Below are 19,851 nucleotides of genomic sequence, written 5' to 3' on the forward strand. Positions count from 1 at the left end.
CTCAACATATGCATAAAATAACAAACCTGTGAAAATTAAGCTCAATCGGTCATCGACGTTGCGAGATAACTATTTTGAGTAATTACCAATAGCGCCCACTGCATTTAAAGCAAGCCAAATCTTCTATTATTAACTACATCCTTCGTTATCTCAGACAGAAGCTCCGTTGTCACCATTGACCTTTATCCGTCCGCATGTTGAACTTCACATTGTGACGTCACAACCCCCTTTTAATGATCGCAATGTAAATCTTATAACCTTTCTGCGATTTGCTTACGTTTCAATTCCAAGAACTAAATCTAAAATGAGTTGCATTCTTGTCATTATCGCGGCGTGCATTCATCGATTAACAAACAACACCCGTGTTTCGCTTGGGAGTAGACCATGAAGCATTAATTTCATTTCCTGGCAACATGGGCGTAAAGTTTCATACCGGTACCCAGAAGGGGCTGTTTACGCAAATTGAAAGCTATGTACTTCAATCGATCAATGTACGGGTACTACACTGACATAATGTTGATAATGCCAATCTATTTCCCTGTGTTTAAGAAATGGTCTTTGGCAATTACCAAAGGTGTCCAGTGTCTTTATTTTTAACGTAAAATCCTGACCTTTGATAGGTTTTCACCACAGCCATTCGTTATACAGAGATCGGTTAAATAATAATATTGTTATTAATAACTCTCACAAAATGTAGGCTAAAGATGGAGCGGTGTCTGACAAGGACGTGTGATCGGGCACAATGTTCATTGCAAAGAAATCTCGCTTGGTAAATAAAAAAAAAAAAAAGGTTTCCACGTATGTTGCACAATGAAACCAACGACGCCGCACCTGCGGGTCCAATTGTTCGATTGTGAGCCACGTTATTGTATCACGGAAAAGAAAAGAAAAAAAAAAAAAAACATAACAAAACTTGACAAAGCAACATCAGTCATGATATGGGTCCAGTCTTGAAACGCACTTTGTGTAAATAATATTATTTGTATAGAAAAGTTTGCGGTAACACCATGTAATAACAATCTCTAAATGAGTTGGTGGTTCTGAAAAGAACCGTTGGATTATTTAAACTCCAACCGTTGGAGTTAATCCAACGGTTCTTTTCAGAACCACCCCCAACTCATTTAGAGATTGTTATTACATGGTGTTACCGCAAACTTTTCTATATCTTACTTCCACCATGCAAAGTTTCAAATCCTACTTAATATTATTTGTAGAAAACTTGACTGACATAGGTGTTAATAATACAGACTCAATTTCTTTGTCAATAAATATTGACTCAATTCATTGTACCTGATGACCTACATGTAAAATGTAGGCGTTCTGGACCAGCTTGAAACGTAACACCCCAGTGATATGATACTTCCTGAATCGAGATCCGGCCTTGGTCGGTTATCTGGTGGTGTTTTAGGTACTCATACACGGGGCAGCATTGCATTATTAGTGAATTGCCTTTAAGAGCGGACACAACTCTCGAGTGACTTGGACAACAATTGTCAACTTGGTTCACAAACTCCGAGGGCTCAGCTGGTGCTGAAGTCTAACTTTGGACAGTTTTGGAAAGGCGGTGCTTATCCTCTGACGTTTTATACACCGGGTAAGCTATCGATTTTTTGTTTGTTAAAGGCAGTGAACACTATTGGTAATTACTCAAAATAATTATTAGCATAAAACCTTTCTTGGCGATGAGTAATGGGGAGAGGTTGATTGTATAAAACATTGTGAGAAACGGCTCCCTCTGAAGTGCAATAGTTTTCGAGAAAGAAGTAATTTTCCGCGAATTTGATTTCGAGACCTCAGATTTAGAACTTGAGGTCTCGAAATCAAGCATCTGAAAGCACACAACTTTGTGTGACAAGGGTGTTTTCTTCTTTCATTATAATCTCGCAACATTGATGACCGATTGATCTTAAATTTTCACAGGTTAGTTAGTTTATGCTAGTGTTGAGATACACCAACTGTGTCTTTGACAATTACCAATAGTGCCCACTGCCTTTAACGCAGTGTGGTGTGTTTACTAACTTAAGTACACCAATTTCATAGAATTTGTTGGAGCTTGTTTGCGAAGTTATTGACATGCTTTTGAGTTATAGTGCTCAGCTGCATGCACATTTTAGCTGAACCATAGGTCCTTGTTAAGAAGAGCAGCGATTTATACAGAGGGAAAATTGGTATGCGGAAACATTATTTCGGAACATTATTTTGACACATAGCTATAGTTTCGATTGCACTGTTGACTTTTTCTTTTCACAGGGTGTCTTAAAGGCAGTGGACACTATTGGTAATTACTCAAAATAATTATCAGCATAAAACCTCAATTAGTAATGAGTAATGGGGAGAGGTTGAATGTATAAAACATTGTGAGAAATGGCTCTCTCTGAAGTGACGTAGTTTTCGAGAAAGAAGTAATTTTTAGGTCTTTGACATTTACCAATAGTGTCCACTGTCTTTAAAGCGATTCCATCATTGTTGCCAGCGAATAACCAGGATTGACTTCTTCTGAAGCTTTTTTTGACATTTAGAGAAAGAAACGCAATCAAAAGCAAGTCACCTTTCCGACCCTGGTGTACCACTGGGCCCCATTCAGTCCTGAACCAAATAGTTGCTAAAGAAAACAAATCAGACCAAATAAAAAAGAATGTAGCCTTGTCATCAGGTGTTGTTGCATTTGGAAAAGGACCTTGGATATTCAAACGACGGGGACTTCCAACTCGGCATTAAAAGCAACTCGACCAGCACTGCAGTCACTGTGTGCACGTTACCGTGTTCTGTACACTTGTAATTCTTCAACACTTTAAACAACACAACGTGTGGACGTATTACTAAAAACAATTATAAGCATAAAACCTTACTTGGTGACGAGTAATGGGGAGCGGTTGATGGTATAAAACATTGTGAAAAACAGCTCCCTCTGAAGTGATGTAGTTTTCAAGAAAGAAGTAATTTTCCACGAATTTGATTTCGATACCTCAGATTTAGAATTTGAGGTCTTGAAATCAAGCATCTGAATACACAACTTCATGCGACAAGGGTGTTTTTTCTTTTATTAATATCTCGCAACTTCGACGACCGATTGAGCGCAAATTTTTACAGGTTTGTTATTTTACGCATATGTTGAGATACACCAACTGTGGAGACTATAGTCTTTGACAATTACCAATAGTGCCCAGTGTCTTTAAATAACTGTGGACGTGTTTAAGTCCACATAGTGCTTCAAGTCCATATTATGCGGACTTCTTTTCTTCTTGCTGCTGCACTCATTTGTCAAAACATCCCAATTGACACACTAAAACATAAAAGCACAAACCTCATCAAAGTATCTTAATTATAGCTCCGTGTATCTTGCTAATTTAGCGTCTCTTGTATCTTTTGAACAGTTTGAAGAAACTACACACCAATCATGGATGCGATGAGACCCTTATTTCATTGGGCGGACTATTTAATATTTGTCCTCATGTTGTTAGCTTCGGCCTCCATCGGCATCTTCTACGCTTTCATGAGCAGGAGACAGAATTCATCCGGAGAATTCATGTTGGCCAGTAGAACGGTAAGTCATTTCATATCGAGCAAATGTTTGTGTACGACATAAAACACAAGGTCCACAGATTCGTACACGGTTTGACGATAGCGATAATTGAAAGCTTACCTTAAAATGTTTTCTGCTGAGGTACCGTAGTTTTTTAGTAACCAGTATTAAAAAATAATGTCACGAAAATAATTGTAGTCGCGGAAGACGAACATCATCAATTTAGCAAGTACAATGGGTTTACTGGTCGCGACTCTCCTGCAAATATCGCTCGGTGATTTTCACTTTTTTTCTCATATCGCTCTGTGATATTCACTTTCTTTCTCAAAAAAAACTTGACAACTAATGAAGCTGAAACTTTGACAGGTAACTTAGTACACACGTCTTCATTCACAGTGAGTAGGGATTCATATCATGACCAACAAAACTAGATTTATAAAAGGTATACAAACCCTTTGAAGCCGATGGAAAAATTTCATCTCAAAAGTTTGTAGCGTTTTTGACATATAATATTTCAGAAAATCTGGAGTGGTTGTGCCCATCACGCAGGAAAAAATAGTAAATACAAAGAACACTATTTTTTAAAAACGTATCTGACAGTAACGGCTCTTCAACTCTTTTTAGGGGGGGATACAAACTGAAACATTTTTTCCATAACCATGTTACTCGAAATGCTTCTCAAAATGCTTTGTACTACGAAAGCTGCTGCTGTACAACCAAGTAAACTTTTAGTGTCATTAATTTTAAGAGTGATTACAAAACTTCAATTAATGGTAAACAAAAGTGTTTTATAGCACACAAGAGGGTACGTATTTATCACTCACCCTTTGCAAGCATCTGAAAATAACACCCATGTAGAAAGGGAATGACCTCTTGTATGGGCATGATATACGCAGGAATGGGGTAAACTTACTCACACGAGTAGTATTATTACAAATAAAAAGTATACTGTTCCCCCAAGAGTATCATCGAAATAGAGGGACGCCATGCACACCGAAGAAATGCAGTTGATATTCCTGCATGACAATTCATAAAAATAAGATGTTTACCCTTGTTGTGCACTGTGAGTATGTGGGTCATGTAATCCATCATATCGTTAAAGGCACTGGACATGTTGGTAACTGGGGTCGATTTCACAAAGAGTTAGGACAAGTCCTAACATAAAACTAGTCCAAAGAGATACCAAAAACGTATGGCTAGTCCTAAGTTAGGACGAGTAACTCGTCCTAACTCGAGAAAAGACTAGTCTTGACTTTTTGTGAAATTCACCCCGGACATGTTGGTAATTACTGAACAATATTTGTTAGCATAAACACTTACTTTGTAATGAGCAATGGAGAGCTGTGGATAGCATAACACATTGTGAGAAACGGCTTACTCTGAATTGAGAAAGAAGGAATTTCTTCCTAAAATAATTGAATTGAACTTGAGACCTCAGCTGAGGTGCGACAAGGGTGTTTTTTTTTCAATTATTTTCTCGCAACTGCGACGACTAATTGAGTTCAAATTTTCACAGATCTGTGATTTTTTTTCTTCATATCATGCACGCTGATGTACACCAAGTGAGAAGACTGGGCCCAATTTCATAGCGCTGCGTAACGGTAAGCAAATTTGCGTGCTTACTGTATCAGAAAAATTTGCTTAAGCCTTAGCGTATTTCACAGGTTAGCAGAAACATTTGGCGGCCATATTGCGTGTTATCGTGGATTTGCATTGTGACGTCCTTTATTTTTGTGCGGTAAGCACTCTGGAAGGTTAGCGTGCCTTTTCGTGTGCTTACGGTTAGCAGCGCTATGAAATAGAAATCGCACAGTAAGCAAAAAATCGGCCGCTAAGCAGCGCTATGAAATTGGGCCCTGGTCTTTGGCAATAACCAAAAATGTCCAGTGCCTTTAAATATCTGAACTTCCTAATAAAATTCAAGTCTCGTGCTCGATTTGACCACTGGGGACCGCTGCGATCCCGCGGTGTTGACCACGGGGAGCCCGCGGTGTTGACCACGGGGAGCTACTGAACTTTGGTTGAAAGTGAAACCCTGCATGTTCGGCGATAAAGACTTGATCAAACGGATTGTGTTGTTCAGATTGCAAACATGCCGAGTTTGTTTAATCAATTTAAACCTCCTGCTTATATTTTGACATGTGGTGTCTTAGTTTCAACACAGTGGTTGTTTTGAGCAAATTATTTCTTTTACTTGCAATTTTTTTGTTTTACTTATCACTACAATAATAGTTTAAATTTATGTGCATATGGGACCTATAAGCAAGGTCTTGGAGCGCACTTTTTTTTATTACAAGTTTTTTCATTACTGTTTTTTTTACTTGTGCCTTTCCCTAGCTGGACAGCCTCTGCTCAATATAGTTATTGTATTGTCAAAGTGTGTTTAATATTATAATTCAACCTTATTGTAACCTATCACTGTTTGTTTCAATCATAGAATAATTATGTAACCACTCAACTAAACAGTGAAAATGTCATTACAAAAGGTGGTGGCGTAATATATACTGCCGAATATATGGAGCGGTAATAATGAGATGCATTATAAATACACAATCATGTAAACGTAACTGTCAATGACGCTTCTCAGATTTTTATTTTTTCTATTTTTTATTTATTTATTATTTTTTTTTTTGGGGGGGGGGATAAAAAGTGATATCTTTGTCCCCTTCAGCAGCACTACGAAATGAAAAGTTTCTCAGAATTCAATTAACTATCCAAATATGTCGTGTTTCTTTCTAAGTAAATTTATTGTCATTGTAGTCATTATAAGGATATTCTCCGGATTGCAAGGAGCATTCACACTACACTTTCCAGGGCCCATTCTGGCTTGATCATCGGTAACATGAGATTAACCTTGCCCAGGAGTAGAGTTAGTCCTCAATCTTGGAGTTAGTGTGATCTGGGTTAGATATTGTAGTGTGAAATGTACCTCCGAAAACCAGTATCGCATCGACCCTTAAAGCCATTGGACACTTTTGGTTATCAGGATTGTCCAAAGCCTACACTTCGTGTATCACAACTTATATATAAAATCACAAACCTGTGAAAATTTAGGCTCAATCAGTCATCGGAGTCGGGAGGAGAAAATAAAGGGAAAACCCACCCTTGTTTCCGCACGTTTCTCCGTGTCATGACATGTGTTTAAAATAAATCCGTAATTCTCGATATCGAGCATTGATTTTGTTATTAATGTTTTCTCAAAAAGTAATGCATTTCTATGAATAATATTTAAAGAGAAGGCTTTCACCATAACCGTGTAAGTTATTTGTAAATGTGTGAACTTTTATTTTTTATCTGTTCCGAAAGTGTACTGGCTTTAACAATTACGCACATCAGTTAGGGAAAAAGCTCGTTGATAGACTTGTTTCGAATTTACATCAATTCCTGGTGTCAGTGTCAGGAAACAGTGCACCCACTCGCCTCCAAGGTAGACTACAATAGAGACTATGAAAACAAACAACAGTCAGGTAGCACTGTTTTGTTGGCTGCAATGCGAAGAGGAACATCCTCTTCTGTTTTAAAAATCAGAGATCAAATTACCTGGCACCAGATTACCTGGCACCATGAAGCTGCCTTACGTTCAGGTAAAAGTTATGTCATCCAACTTCTGGTTGTCCCATCGCATCCGGGTAAAATAAAAACCTTGAACAGCACACAGCCTCATCCCGCGTTTACACAAAATAGTTTTATACGCAAAACTTTAGTTTAACATGAACCCCTTTTCTAGAAGTTGTGAGTGAGTTAACTATTAGGTGGGGGCAGGGGGTACTGGATCCCCTCCCCTACCCACCCACGACCGTTACTCCCCTCTTGCCCCCCCCCCCACCCGAATGTTTTAAACAAAACATGCACAAGCCACAAGGGGTTTGACACAATAAAGCAGCCCATTTATAATCACGTCCCTTGCCCATGCGTGCACCCCTCCACCCACTTTGCCTCATAAACAAGTTTATGAACAGTCTCTCGACCGTTACCAACAAAGGCAATACAATAATATAAAAAAGATGCAGTCATGAAGCAAGATTGGCAGCAATGGAATGATTTGAATCAAAGATACTGTTCTTAAAAAAAAACGTATTGTTGTCGAATGGATGCTTGTTTGTATTTATTTATGTTTTTTGTGTTACTTGGTTGGGTCATTGTCTTTTTCTAGATGGGTTTTCTCCCCGTTTCCATGTCACTGTTGGCCAGCCTATTTACGGGGATCTACATCCAGGGTAGCGTGTCTGAGACGTACTTCAGGGGGGCCATTTTGTTCACAGGCTCCATCGTTCCTCTCATCATCACAGGGGCGATTTCTGGAAGAATCTTCATGCCGAAATTCTACGAATTGGAACTAAAAAGCGTGTATCAGGTAATAAATACTTACCGTTTGTCACTTTTGTGTTCATAGTAACATCGTATGTACGGAGCTCCAGAAGTGCCATCCCGCAAATTGAGTTACCGACATAATGTATTTCATCAAGACGCCTTATGTCGTGCTTATGTAACTCAATGTGGGATGGCACTCCTAGAGCTCCGTTTGTGAGCTCCCGCCCCCCCTTTTGATATTACCGCGATAGTTGGTGATATGGAGGAGGGACACCTATCTCACACACAAAAACCCAAATTGTGTTTATTTAGTTTTCTGTCTGATCATGTTCCATACTTACTTGAACAGGAAATTAAAGCGTGTGGTGTCCTTATCGATGACTATAGCTTCGAAACTGACGTCAATGTGATAATGAAATCGTAGTATTCAATTGACCGTTATCATAACATCTGTTTAACACTTGATGTTTGGTAAACATGCTTGCAAAAGTCGTATGGAAAACAATCCGTAAGCGTACTACACCGGTTGGTTTTGAACCCACGACCCTTTCTTGAGTAGGCGTCTCACCACTAGACCACCGAGAGAACATGCCGATGATATCAGGCATATTCTATTCATTTCACTTACCGTGTGGTGTGTCGTGGTCGAGCGGTCTAGCTCACCAGACCCATGCTCTGGTTAGCAGCAGAGTGTTGGTTTGATATAGTCAATACACTTGTGCCCTTAAAGACACTGGACCCTATTGGTTATTGTCAAAGACCAGTCTTCTCACTTGGTGTATCTCAACATATGTATAAAATAGCAAATCTGTGAAAATTTGAGCTCGATTGGTCGTCGGAGTGAAGAGATAACTATGAAAGAAAAAACACCCTTGTCACACGAAGTTGTGTGCTTTCAGATGCTCGATTTCGAGACCTCACATTCTAAACTTGAGGTCTCGAAATCAAATTCGTGGAAAATTACTTCTTTCTCGAAAACTACGTCACTTCAGAGGGAGCTGTTTCTCACAATGTTTTATACTATCAACCTCTCCACATTACTTGTTACCAAGTAATTAGGTTTTATGCTGATAATTATTTTGAGTAATTACCAATAGTGTCCACTGCCTTTAAACAGAGCTTAACCAATATTATATACTTCGTAAGGGCCAATTTCATAAAGCCTGTAAGCACAAAACTTTGCTTAGCATGAAATTTATTCCTTGATACAAACAGATTACCAACCAAATTTTAACTTGTTGCATATTGCTTGTTACTGGCATTCAGCTGTTGTTTGCTTATCCTGAAAATCACGTGGACATTTGGGTGGTAATCCTGTTTTTGTTAAGGAAGAAATTTAATTCCAAGCAAATTTTTGTGCTCACAGGCTCTATGAAATTGGGCCCAAGTTCCTTTGATACACATGTCTACATCCTCAAGGAGGTACTTTAAAACGGGAATCTTGACAACGGGTTGACACATGTCATGAAACTTTAAATGTAGAAACTTTGGTTTTTCAGTGAAGAATTAGACTAAGCTAGCCCCCTTTTTTTTGTTTTTTTCAATATTTTGAAACTTTTTTCGTTCGCAGTATCTCGACTTACGTTTCAATGTTCCAGTACGTAACTGCTGCCTTGTGATAGGCTACGTGTACATGGTGAGTATAGGGACGTAATAATATCAATGTAATGTTAAGTTAAAGTGATACATAATCTTCGGTTTTATAGCGCTTTGACCCATACAAACGCTTATATTGAACTAAATGTTGTTCGAAAGATGTTTTAAAAGGATGATCCACACAAATATCCATGTGTGGTTTTCCGTTTACCAGCCATTTTGGTAAGCAGAGCCATCAAATTAGGCCCAGGTTTGGACCTTCTCCGAAGAGATCAGGGCCCAATTTCATGGCTCTGCTTACCGTAAGCACAAAATCGGCGCTTACGGAAGCAGGGAATTCTGTGCTTACGGCGACGAACGTGTTCACGGGTTAGCGGCGATTTTTGGCTTCTGCGCGTGCGTACTTCACATTACATGTACTAGGTATTCTACACTTACAAGGCTAGCGCAGAAATTAGGCGCTTGCAGGTATAAGCGGGGAATCGTGATCGTAAACACAGAATACGGCGGTAAGCAGAGCCATGAAATTGGGCCCAGATAAATTGGATTTTGAAATAAACTATAAAACCTAACAACACGAGTGATGTTGCTCTAACGCTCCTTTCAAGGAAGTGGGGGTTAAAGGTTCCTTCATTATTACTGATATAGTGCTGAGAGTTTCATGATAGTTTCCGTAACAATAATGTATACACCCTTTCCCCTGTCGTTTCACAACTCAGTACACTTAAGTGACGTGGGTTTATTTGTCAATGGTGCTAGATCTACTAATAAGTTTCGTCGAATTCATTTTATATTTTGTGTTTGTGTATAGATACTGCACGCAGGGGTCGCTACTTTCGCGGCAAGTCTAGTGCTAACAACCGGTGAGTAAAATAGGCCTGTTGTATAGCCCATTCCCATATATTGTATTGTATACCTTTCATTCAACCGATTCGTGAAAACTGTGTTCAGTTTATTGTAACTCAAAACGTATTGTACTGTGTAGTTCCTGAAATGATGGCATCATTGCATGAATATTGCGTGCTCCGCACTACCTCACCGGTCTGCAGAGTAGACCGAAAACACATAGAAAAAAAACAACAACAAAAAAACAACAGGTGAAACCCTTTAAGTTCATTTTCGAACAGGCCAGATTGACATGGCCAATGGCTCTAAAGACAAATTTACTGGATGGCTCGGAATCTCCAGTAAACACTTTCCACAAACTTCTTGTGCTCAAAATACTTTTTTTTGTTTTTTCAGTGTAAACACATACTAATTAACATTAAAACAAATTAAACATTTTGTTGTTCAAACTGTCTCTTCAACATCTTTAAACGTTATTTGATTTTCAAAAAATATGTTAAGTCAATACAAGTTTCCCGACACATTCCCGACTACTGGCTGCAGATGACATATGGGGCATACGTGTATCTGACAGGGAGGGTCGGGCGCGGCATCGCAGGGTCAAACAGACAAACAAAACCGTACACACGCCTTTGTTATACCCAGGTATATAACAATTTCTCCATTGAATGTTGCTTTTATAAGATACGTCATTAATGACATTGAACATTTTCTAGAAATGAGTTTCCAATTTACCATTGTCTAATAGTCACAATAAGTGAACACAGTGCACTTGTTATCGCATTGGAATTGCCACAGTGTTCCTGTGAGAGAGGATTGAAATACTAAACCATCAAATTGAAGTTGCTTGCCATTATTCATCCTTCCAGGCCTCCTAAATCGAACACACAATGACCTATAGTTAGTTTACAAATATTGAGTGGCTCAGAGTGGAATGGGAGGAATATCATAGCAAGTAAAAATTTGGACTGTTCATTCCACGAGGCGAAGCTGAGTGAAATGGAACAGTCCAAATTTTATCGAGCGATGATATTCCTCCCATTCCACGAACTAAAGCCACTCAATATTTGTTTTACATAACTGACATATAGATTCTTGTCATTTGATGTATTTTAAAAGTATAACATTATGAAAAATCACACAACTAAAAATCATAAAGCACCATGCACACATTTAATAGCAATCGGATCACAACCTTTTGCACAGGTGCTCCTTTGTTTTAGCAGCGGCGCGGCGGGGCTGTACTGCTCAACAACATTGGGAACAAGGATGATCCTAGTTGAATGGGAAATGCTATTCCCCATGGGCAAATAGGTCTTTTTTTTATCGCCGGTGCGGATGGGAGAAATAGTGAATGAAGTAAGTTTCACCAATCAAATGACAAGGATCTGCATGTCAGTTATATAATTCATTATACAAGTGTTGCCATGATGTGCCATGCTTTGTCCTTCTGAAGAAAGTATGTTTACCTCAGGAATGTTGTCAAGGAAGGTTTCAACTGAAGCGTTCAAACGTCTTTCTCAGAAGCTGCTTCAACCTAAGGGTACTTATTAAACTCAAACAGACTCAAGTATTTGAACATGAGTGTCGCATTTGTTACAATATTATTTAAAGGGAAGGTACACGTTTGGTAAATACCCAAAACAAAATATTAACTTAAAAACTTACTTGGTAACGAGCATTGGAGAGCTTTTGATAGTATAAAACATTGTCAGGAACGGCTCCCTCTGAAGTAACATAGATTTTGAGAAAGAGGTAATTTCTCACTAAAATAGTAAAATACTTCCAGATTTCTATCTGAAAGCACACAAATTCGTCCAAAGAGGGTGTTTTTTGCTCTCACCGTTTTCTCGCAACTTCGATGACCAATAATTTAGCTCAAACTTTCACACGATTGTTATTTTATGCTTATATGGTGGGATACACCATGCCCAAGTGAGAAGACTGGTCTTTGACAATTATTACCAAACGTGTACCTTCCCTTTAACACCAATTATTTTGACGTGTCTTTTTTAATTAAGGTGAAGAGTAATTACAACTTTGTTTGTCAATCTTTTGCAGTGACTGGATCCCAGCTGAGTGTGTTTTCGGGTACAATTATTTTATCCGCAGTTTGTACTTTCTACACGGTCATTGTAAGTACAATACATTTTGTTTTACAACAGCAAAAGGTGAAATTACATTCAAACAAACATGATATAGGTTTTCTCGGTCAATTTCGGAAAATGAGCAGCCAATTTAACCACCAAGCTATTCTATTTCGCGCAAAATCGAATGCTACTCAAAAGGGTCATTCGATTTCGTTTTGGGATTAGTCAATGTTGCGTCATTCGAATTAACAAAATAATCGTTCACAATCCATCAAAGCAGCATTCAAAATCGCAGACGCTTCTTGAGGCGTGTGTGTCACGAAAAAGAATGACGCTACGCTAATTTGAACAGAGTGCTAAAGGAATTTGACTCGACCCAAAACGAAATTGAATGGCTGAATTCTGAATTTTAAACGCAGTAACAACTGGAGAGGCAAAACAGCTTTAATTCGAACGCATGAAAATTAAATTGACTGCTCATTTGCCGAATTTGACCGAGAAAACCTATACAATCCAATCAATTATAACAAAGGTAATCCAACAACAATTAATTGCTTACAGAGAAATTAACTGGTAAATGGTTTTATGAGGTGGACCGAACGATGCACGACTATACCATTCCAAATACTCTTAGCCACTCGACCTAATCATTTATTTAGCGGTCTGTTTTTGAAGTTGCATTTTTTAAACTTCCGTATTTACTTGTTTTTGTTGATAACATAACAAGAAACTTTTAAGCCAAACAACAATGTGTTTCCGGAGTTGAACAAGGAAACCAAACATGAAGCAGTGACACACGTACAGAAAAAAAACCATCAAAACATTGGCATTATCCTTTTTTTAAGGATTATGGTTTAAAGGCAGTGGACACAATTGGTAATTACTTAAAACAATTATTAGCATAAAACCTTTCTTGGTGACGAGTAATGTGGAGAGGTTGATGGTATAAAACATCGTGCGAAACGGCTCCCTCTGAAGCGCGATAGTTTTCGAGAAAGAGGTAATTTTCCACGAATTTGATTTCGAGACCTCAGATTTAGAACCTAAGGTTTCGAAATCAACCATCTAAACGCACACAACTTCGTATGACAAGGGTGTTTTTTCTTTCATTATTATATCGCAACTTCGATGACCGATTGAGCTCAAATTTTCACAGGTTAGTTATTTTATGCACTAAGTGAGAAGGCTAAATAGTCTTTGACAATTGCCGATAGTGTCCAGTGCCTTCAAAAACCTTATTGTTCCTTCATAGGTTGAGGTATACATGTAATTGAGCAGTTTATGTCTGTTGGACTTGGTATTCAAATCCTTCTCGAAGTCAACAAGAATAACGGAGAAATTGTATCAGACATTGCCATTGTAACTGGCAGGCATGCATTTCGATCTGATGAGCACATAATGTCGTTGCCGCCAATACCCTAGACTTGATGACAAGTCGTTAGGCGCTGCCTATTTGTCTGCCTTTCATGCAACAGTCACAGTGCGATGTTACACATGCAACAGTCGTAGGTAGCGCGAGGTAATTGCGACTGACTCACACACACATACTGGGATCGAGGGTGTGTGTATCGTCCCCGTAGCTTCACCGCGCTGTAACTACACACCGCGCTTAACATTTACCGTCTTGACTTCAAGACTAACAATACCCCCCACCAAACCACCAAAGTCACTGTGACTATCACCGGGCATTTACCAAATTTGTTATGTGATTTTTGTAATTTATGGTAGACGCCACTCCGTACAGGCTAAATCATTTTTAAGGCATCCTATTGGTTTAGCTAATCGACAATACCACTGTTTCTATTATGAGGTGGTACAGAACAGTGTAGTAAATTGAAAGGAAAATGTCGTTGTTCTAACACCGATCGTTATCACTGATGATTTTAGCGGCGCTGTTGAAGATTTCCTCAACTATCTGCAAAAACGACTGACACAAATCGCAAGAATTGTTAAGTCCGTCCGTCGTGCATGTGTTTTTTTCAAATATTGTGCAAGTGTACAAAGCGGTCATGAAACCGTGGTTTAGAAAACAAGGAAGAAAAAAGTACGTTGTCCAGAATATCCGGCTTGGCTTTATGAAGAGGAAATGATTATTCACCAGGTAGATGAGGAAATGGTCAGGCCTTCAGGGGAAACACCGGGATTCCTCACCAGGTGTACAACTGGTTGACGCTGTACGTGGGTTGATGCAACTTTGTTGTATATAGTCTCATCTGCAAGTCTTCGTGTTGCACCGCCGGCAAATTGGCTACGAGTCAATTATATACTTTAAAACGCTGGGTGGCAGCAGACATTACGTAGTTCCGATGTGCACATAGCCGAGAACAATGGGATTGTCTGGTAAGTCTGCTGCCACCTAACGTCACACAAAAGTAACCCACTGACGCCAGTTATTTCACTGTAGGCCGTATCTTATATCTGATTAATAACTAAATAACCAGGCACCAGAGAGTAAACCAATTCTGGTAGAGTGACACTTTGCCCCAATATAACGAAACTACTCGTCCTTATTAATAAACGTATTTATAACGGGTCTTTTCCAAAGGATACAAAACGTCACTTATTTTTTACTGCAAGGTGAGTGGGAAGAAGTTTGAATTATGAGACCTAATCTTCAGCACCATGTAATGGTTTACAAGGTGCTATGGCGCATACAGCAGCCACAGCCAGGAACACCGGGGCGAACCCCTTCTCTTTTCGATAAGTGCATGCACTGGGTTCTTTAACATGAGTTACACAACAAATGGGACCAATTACGTCACATCCGAAGGACGAAGCAATGGTTAATGGTCTTGCTTACGGGACACAAGTGTCACGGCTGGGGATTCGAACCCACACTCTGCTGATCAGAAACACCAGGTTTTGAATTCGGTGCTCTTTTAAAGCCATTGGACACTTTCGATAAACAATATTGTCCAAGGCCCACTTTTCGTGTATCACAACTTATTTAAAATAACAAACCTGTGAAAATTTAGGCTCAATCGGTCATCGGTGTCAGGAGAAAATAACGGGAAAACCCACCCTTGTATCCGCACGTTTCGCCGTGTCATGACATGTGTTTAAAATAAATCCGTAATTCTCGATATCGAGAATTGATATTGTTTTAATGTTTTCTCAAAAAGTAAAGCATTTTATGGAATAATATTTGAAGAGAAGTCTTTCACCATTACCTTCTGTAAACCCTGTTAATTATTTGTACATCTGTGAGTTTGTTTTTTTTCTGTACCAAAAGTGTATAATGGCTTTAACCGCTCGGCCACGACACTTCCCGCGGCATTCAAACCAGCGACCGTATAGTCCAAAGCAAATGTACACCAAAACACAGAGGGTTTGTTTGCCAGTTGCCAATCTCCCGTTGTAAGCAGTAGACATTGTATTTGGCCAGCATGGGCATTATACTCTTTTGCTTGCCGCAGGAAAATAAGCTACGGATTGTCACGTTTACCAAAAGACGCCATTGCTCCTCTCCGGCCCAGTTTTCTGGTTTCATTGCCATAGTCTCTTAACTGCTTGTTGTTTGTGGATACGCTAAACATGTTGTTGTTGTTGTTGTTTACTACAGGGCGGTATAAAGGCAGTGGTATGGGCAGACTGCTTTCAGATGTGTCTAATTTTCGTGGCCTTATTGGCAGCAGTCTTCCAAGGTGCTACGCTGATTGGTTTCGGTGAGATCTGGAGGCTCAACCTCATTGGGGGAAGGCTCAATATTTTCAAGTGAGTTTAAAAAACAGAAAAAAGAAAAAAACAACCTTGTCACACGAAGTTGTGTGCTCTCAGATGCTTGATTTCGAGACCTCAAATTCTAAAGCTGAGGTCTCGAAATCAAATTCCTGGAAAATGACTCCTTTCTCGAAAACTACGTTATTTTAGAGGGAACCGTTTCTCACAGTGATGTATACTATCAACCTATCCCCTTTACTCGTCACTAAGTATAAGGTTTTATTCTTACAATTATTATGAGTAATTACCAATAATGTCCACTGCCTATAAGTGTGCAAAGGTTTATTTGGGTGTTACAATGACACTCAGCATGCCATTTGACAACTGACAATGCTTTATACTAGTCATAATTATATTGAGAGATAAAATATAAACTGATCAGTCTTCCAGATGTCCAGCTCCCACTAGACACCCAGAAATAGTCTAAAGATTGTATTTCACCATTCCAGGGGCGGACCCGTGACTGTTTGCACGGCTATATTTAGGTTTGTCAGGCAATTGCACAGGGTTTGGCTTTTTTATGTACGAATCAACGGAGGAACTCTCACTTTAAACAGCGGACTAGTCTATGGTGCAAACAAATCAGCAACTAAATGACCTTCAAACTTACACTTTTCTTCTCAAGCGTTTCTCTTCGAAGTCAGGGGAAATAGGATTTTTTGCTCAATTCAGCCACAAAGTAATACACAAGCTTAATATTGTTGGCAAGTTGCTAGCTGGCAGTGTACTAGGCTGAGGGTTAAATGCTTTAGTGAATTTGGCAGTTGAACTACATTCATTAATTCAATTTTGTTGTTTGGTTTTGTTTAATAGCTGTGTTTGGATTATAATAAGGTGTCCTACCGTTTGGCCTCACAAAAGGTCGAAACCACTATTTAAAGGCACTAAAATGACACTATTGGTAATTACGCAAAATAATTGTTAGCATAAAAACTTACTTGGTAACAAGCAATAGAGAGATGTTGATAGTATAAAACATTATGATAAACGGCTTCCCCTAAAGTAACGTGGCTTAAAGAAGTTATTTTCCACTAAAATATTTTAATTTGATTTCGAGACCTCAGAAATAGATTCTGCCATTATTATCTCGCAACTTCGACGACCGATTTAGTTCAAATTTACACAGGTTTGTTATTTTGTGCATAATCTGAGATACACCAAGTGAGATGACTGGTCTTTGATTATTACCAATAGTGTCCAGTGTCTTTAAAAATGTTATTGAGGTGCCACATATTATCATTGTTGACTTTCATTCTTCCCCGTAGTTTCGACCCGGACCCAAGGGTTTACGCCACGTTCTGGACTGTATTCATCGGTGGGACTTTCTCGTGGATGCCAACGATGACAGTACTACAGTACCAGGTACAACGGTATGCAACCTGTAAGTCACAAAAGACTGCTCACATGTAAGTAAGCCTAGTAATACTACCAGGGCCCAATTTCATGGCTCTGCTTACCGCCGAATTCTGCGCTTGCGATCGCGATTCCCCGCTTACGTGCAAGCGCCGAATTACTGCGCTAGCCTTGTAAGCCTAGAATGCCTAGTAACGGGGAGTACGCACGCGCACAAGCAAAAATTCGCCGCTAACCCATGAAATACGCTTGCCGTAATCACCGAATTCCCTGCTTCCGTAAGCGCTGATTCTGTGCTTACGGTAAGCAGAGCCATGAAATTGGGCCCACATCGAAACAGTCTGGAACCCATTGTGTTTTATTTTCTATTTTTTTTATAAACTGTTTCCTGACGATTTTTCCTGACGATGACTACAGCAAGCTAGTTTAATCACGATCCTATAAGATAAAGTAGTAGTTCCAGCCAAATGTCTATACTATCCACCCGGGGAATAGTTAAAAGGCAGCAGTTCTTTTCAGAACTGAGAAGTCTCCCAGACACCCGAACATCTACTCCGCGGTAGTAGAATAAAGCAAGACAGTTCTCTAAGAACAAACTCTACCTGGCAAGTAGATACAAACATGGTGTTACGACCGCAAACCAATTAATATACAAAACTGTTTCCAACAGTAATTCTGTCAATGTTAAGCACACGCCATTGACCCCCCCTTTTGAACTTATCGTGTTTTTTTCGATTAGAGATATCTACCAATTCCCGAAAAAACATCCATTGTACATGGCAATTCTGTTTGCACAATTGAATTGAAATGTTGAACTTATTGTAACCATATAACTCCCCCTCTTGCACAAGGTATGATCCAATGATTAAACATAGTTCAATTATTTAACCAGTAAACAATATAAACATTCAGTTGATTTGACAGTTATTGAAACGTTCTTGTTCACGGGTTTTAATTTTTTAGATCATTTAGCATCTTCATTGTTGGCTGTATCGCTGTAACCATACTGTGCATATTAGCTGGTATGTCAATTTACGCCCTCTACGTTGATTGTGACCCATCTTCTACCGGATCTCTCGTAGCGAACGATGGGGTAAGCAACCTGTGTATTCGAATGGATTGTTTCTTCATGGTATAGACGATGTGACCTATGTTGACATTCAAACCGCCCTCTGTTGACAAAACACTTTATACGTCATGTTTCGCCGGGCACTGAGTTGCGTAGTCATAGTAAGATTGCGTACACTTTCTATAGCTGGCTGCTAAAACACAAAGGTTTTGCCCGGCGGTATGCGCGCGAATCATGTTATGGTTTTAGCGTGACGTCAGAGGTCACATCGTCTAGTGTTTAGTCACCAATTTGTTCCAAATAACTGAACAGTTAGACACAAAAATACAAGTATACTTTTGTTTTTTAATCATAAATTATGTACTCAACAAAATCTGAACATTTCACTTCAAAGGGAAGTCGCGTTTTTGAAACATCACCGAAAATCCGATTAGAAAAATCTGTCCAAACAGGAAGAACAGTCTCACAAGGAATACACGATCCGTTTTGCTTCTAAGATTCAAATGTTTGGGCAACAAAAACGTTTATCTTTTTACTAGCTACATTACGTCGCAGGGAAATAGTTATCAAAAGTTGCAGTAGGTTTGTCAATCAAAAAATGGTTGTATGCCATATTTATTTTAAGGGTGATTACCAAACGCTTCCACTCATGATGATTTGTGTTCCTTCTTTTTTTCATCAGCTTCTGCCTTACTACATCTTGGATGCTTTTCAGAATCTTCCAGGCATTCCAGGGTTGCTTGTTTCTGGTCTATGCAGCGCTGCTCTTAGGTAGGTATTGTCTGAATGTCTCGTAGGCTTACCTGATTCAGGAGGTTACTTATTACGTCAGAACCATACACATCCATCTCAGTAGAGATGTTAGCTGAGTGTCCAGTCGCACGTAGACTTGACTCAAGTCCCAATTCCGTGCCATCACCAGAAAACTATTGTTTTGTGATGCTCAACCTGTTCCACACGTCAAGCTCGGGACCACTTTTTTTTACGGCGACCGCGCCCTGCTGCCTAATCGGCTTGTTTGCTAGTAGTGTAGTAGGTGTGATATGCTTACTCTTATCATGAGAAGGGGACTTGATCAAGTTAAAGTCGCACGCAAAGCTTGTGCGTAAGTCGATGTATCCCTTGCTCAACACGAGTACACGTGGGGTCCTGCTTATGCTCTTCTTTTATTGTTCTAAAGAATTCCCATCTTGAACAAAGAACTATCTCTGTGGGGTCCATTGTTCAACCATTGTGACCATTCAAGGTGGAAGCCAAATGCATGGGGTATATTGGTGGGACACGAGAAGAATCAACAAGTTAAAAGTCCAAAACCACTGCATCTAGAGTTTCTTTTAAGCAGG

The 19,851-nt window shown here is 39.3% G+C and overlaps 1 protein-coding gene across 1 annotated transcript in view; it reads left to right on the forward strand.

The window, feature by feature from the left end:
• The first annotated feature begins 1,202 nt into the window (after nucleotides 1–1,202).
• Nucleotides 1,203–19,851, forward strand: part of LOC117304600 (sodium-coupled monocarboxylate transporter 1-like) — a 26,097-nt gene continuing 7,448 nt past the window's right edge. The window contains exons 1-10 of the mRNA XM_033789141.1: nucleotides 1,203–1,594; nucleotides 3,375–3,544; nucleotides 7,677–7,877; nucleotides 9,405–9,470; nucleotides 10,242–10,293; nucleotides 12,338–12,411; nucleotides 15,929–16,080; nucleotides 17,352–17,492; nucleotides 18,403–18,532; nucleotides 19,191–19,279. Coding sequence (XP_033645032.1) covers nucleotides 3,398–3,544; nucleotides 7,677–7,877; nucleotides 9,405–9,470; nucleotides 10,242–10,293; nucleotides 12,338–12,411; nucleotides 15,929–16,080; nucleotides 17,352–17,492; nucleotides 18,403–18,532; nucleotides 19,191–19,279 — 1,052 coding nt within the window. The 5' untranslated portion in view covers nucleotides 1,203–1,594; nucleotides 3,375–3,397. The remainder of the gene's footprint in view (nucleotides 1,595–3,374; nucleotides 3,545–7,676; nucleotides 7,878–9,404; nucleotides 9,471–10,241; nucleotides 10,294–12,337; nucleotides 12,412–15,928; nucleotides 16,081–17,351; nucleotides 17,493–18,402; nucleotides 18,533–19,190; nucleotides 19,280–19,851) is intronic.

This window comes from Asterias rubens, chromosome 21 (genome assembly GCF_902459465.1).
Source record: "Asterias rubens chromosome 21, eAstRub1.3, whole genome shotgun sequence".
Lineage (NCBI taxonomy): Eukaryota > Metazoa > Echinodermata > Asteroidea > Forcipulatida > Asteriidae > Asterias > Asterias rubens.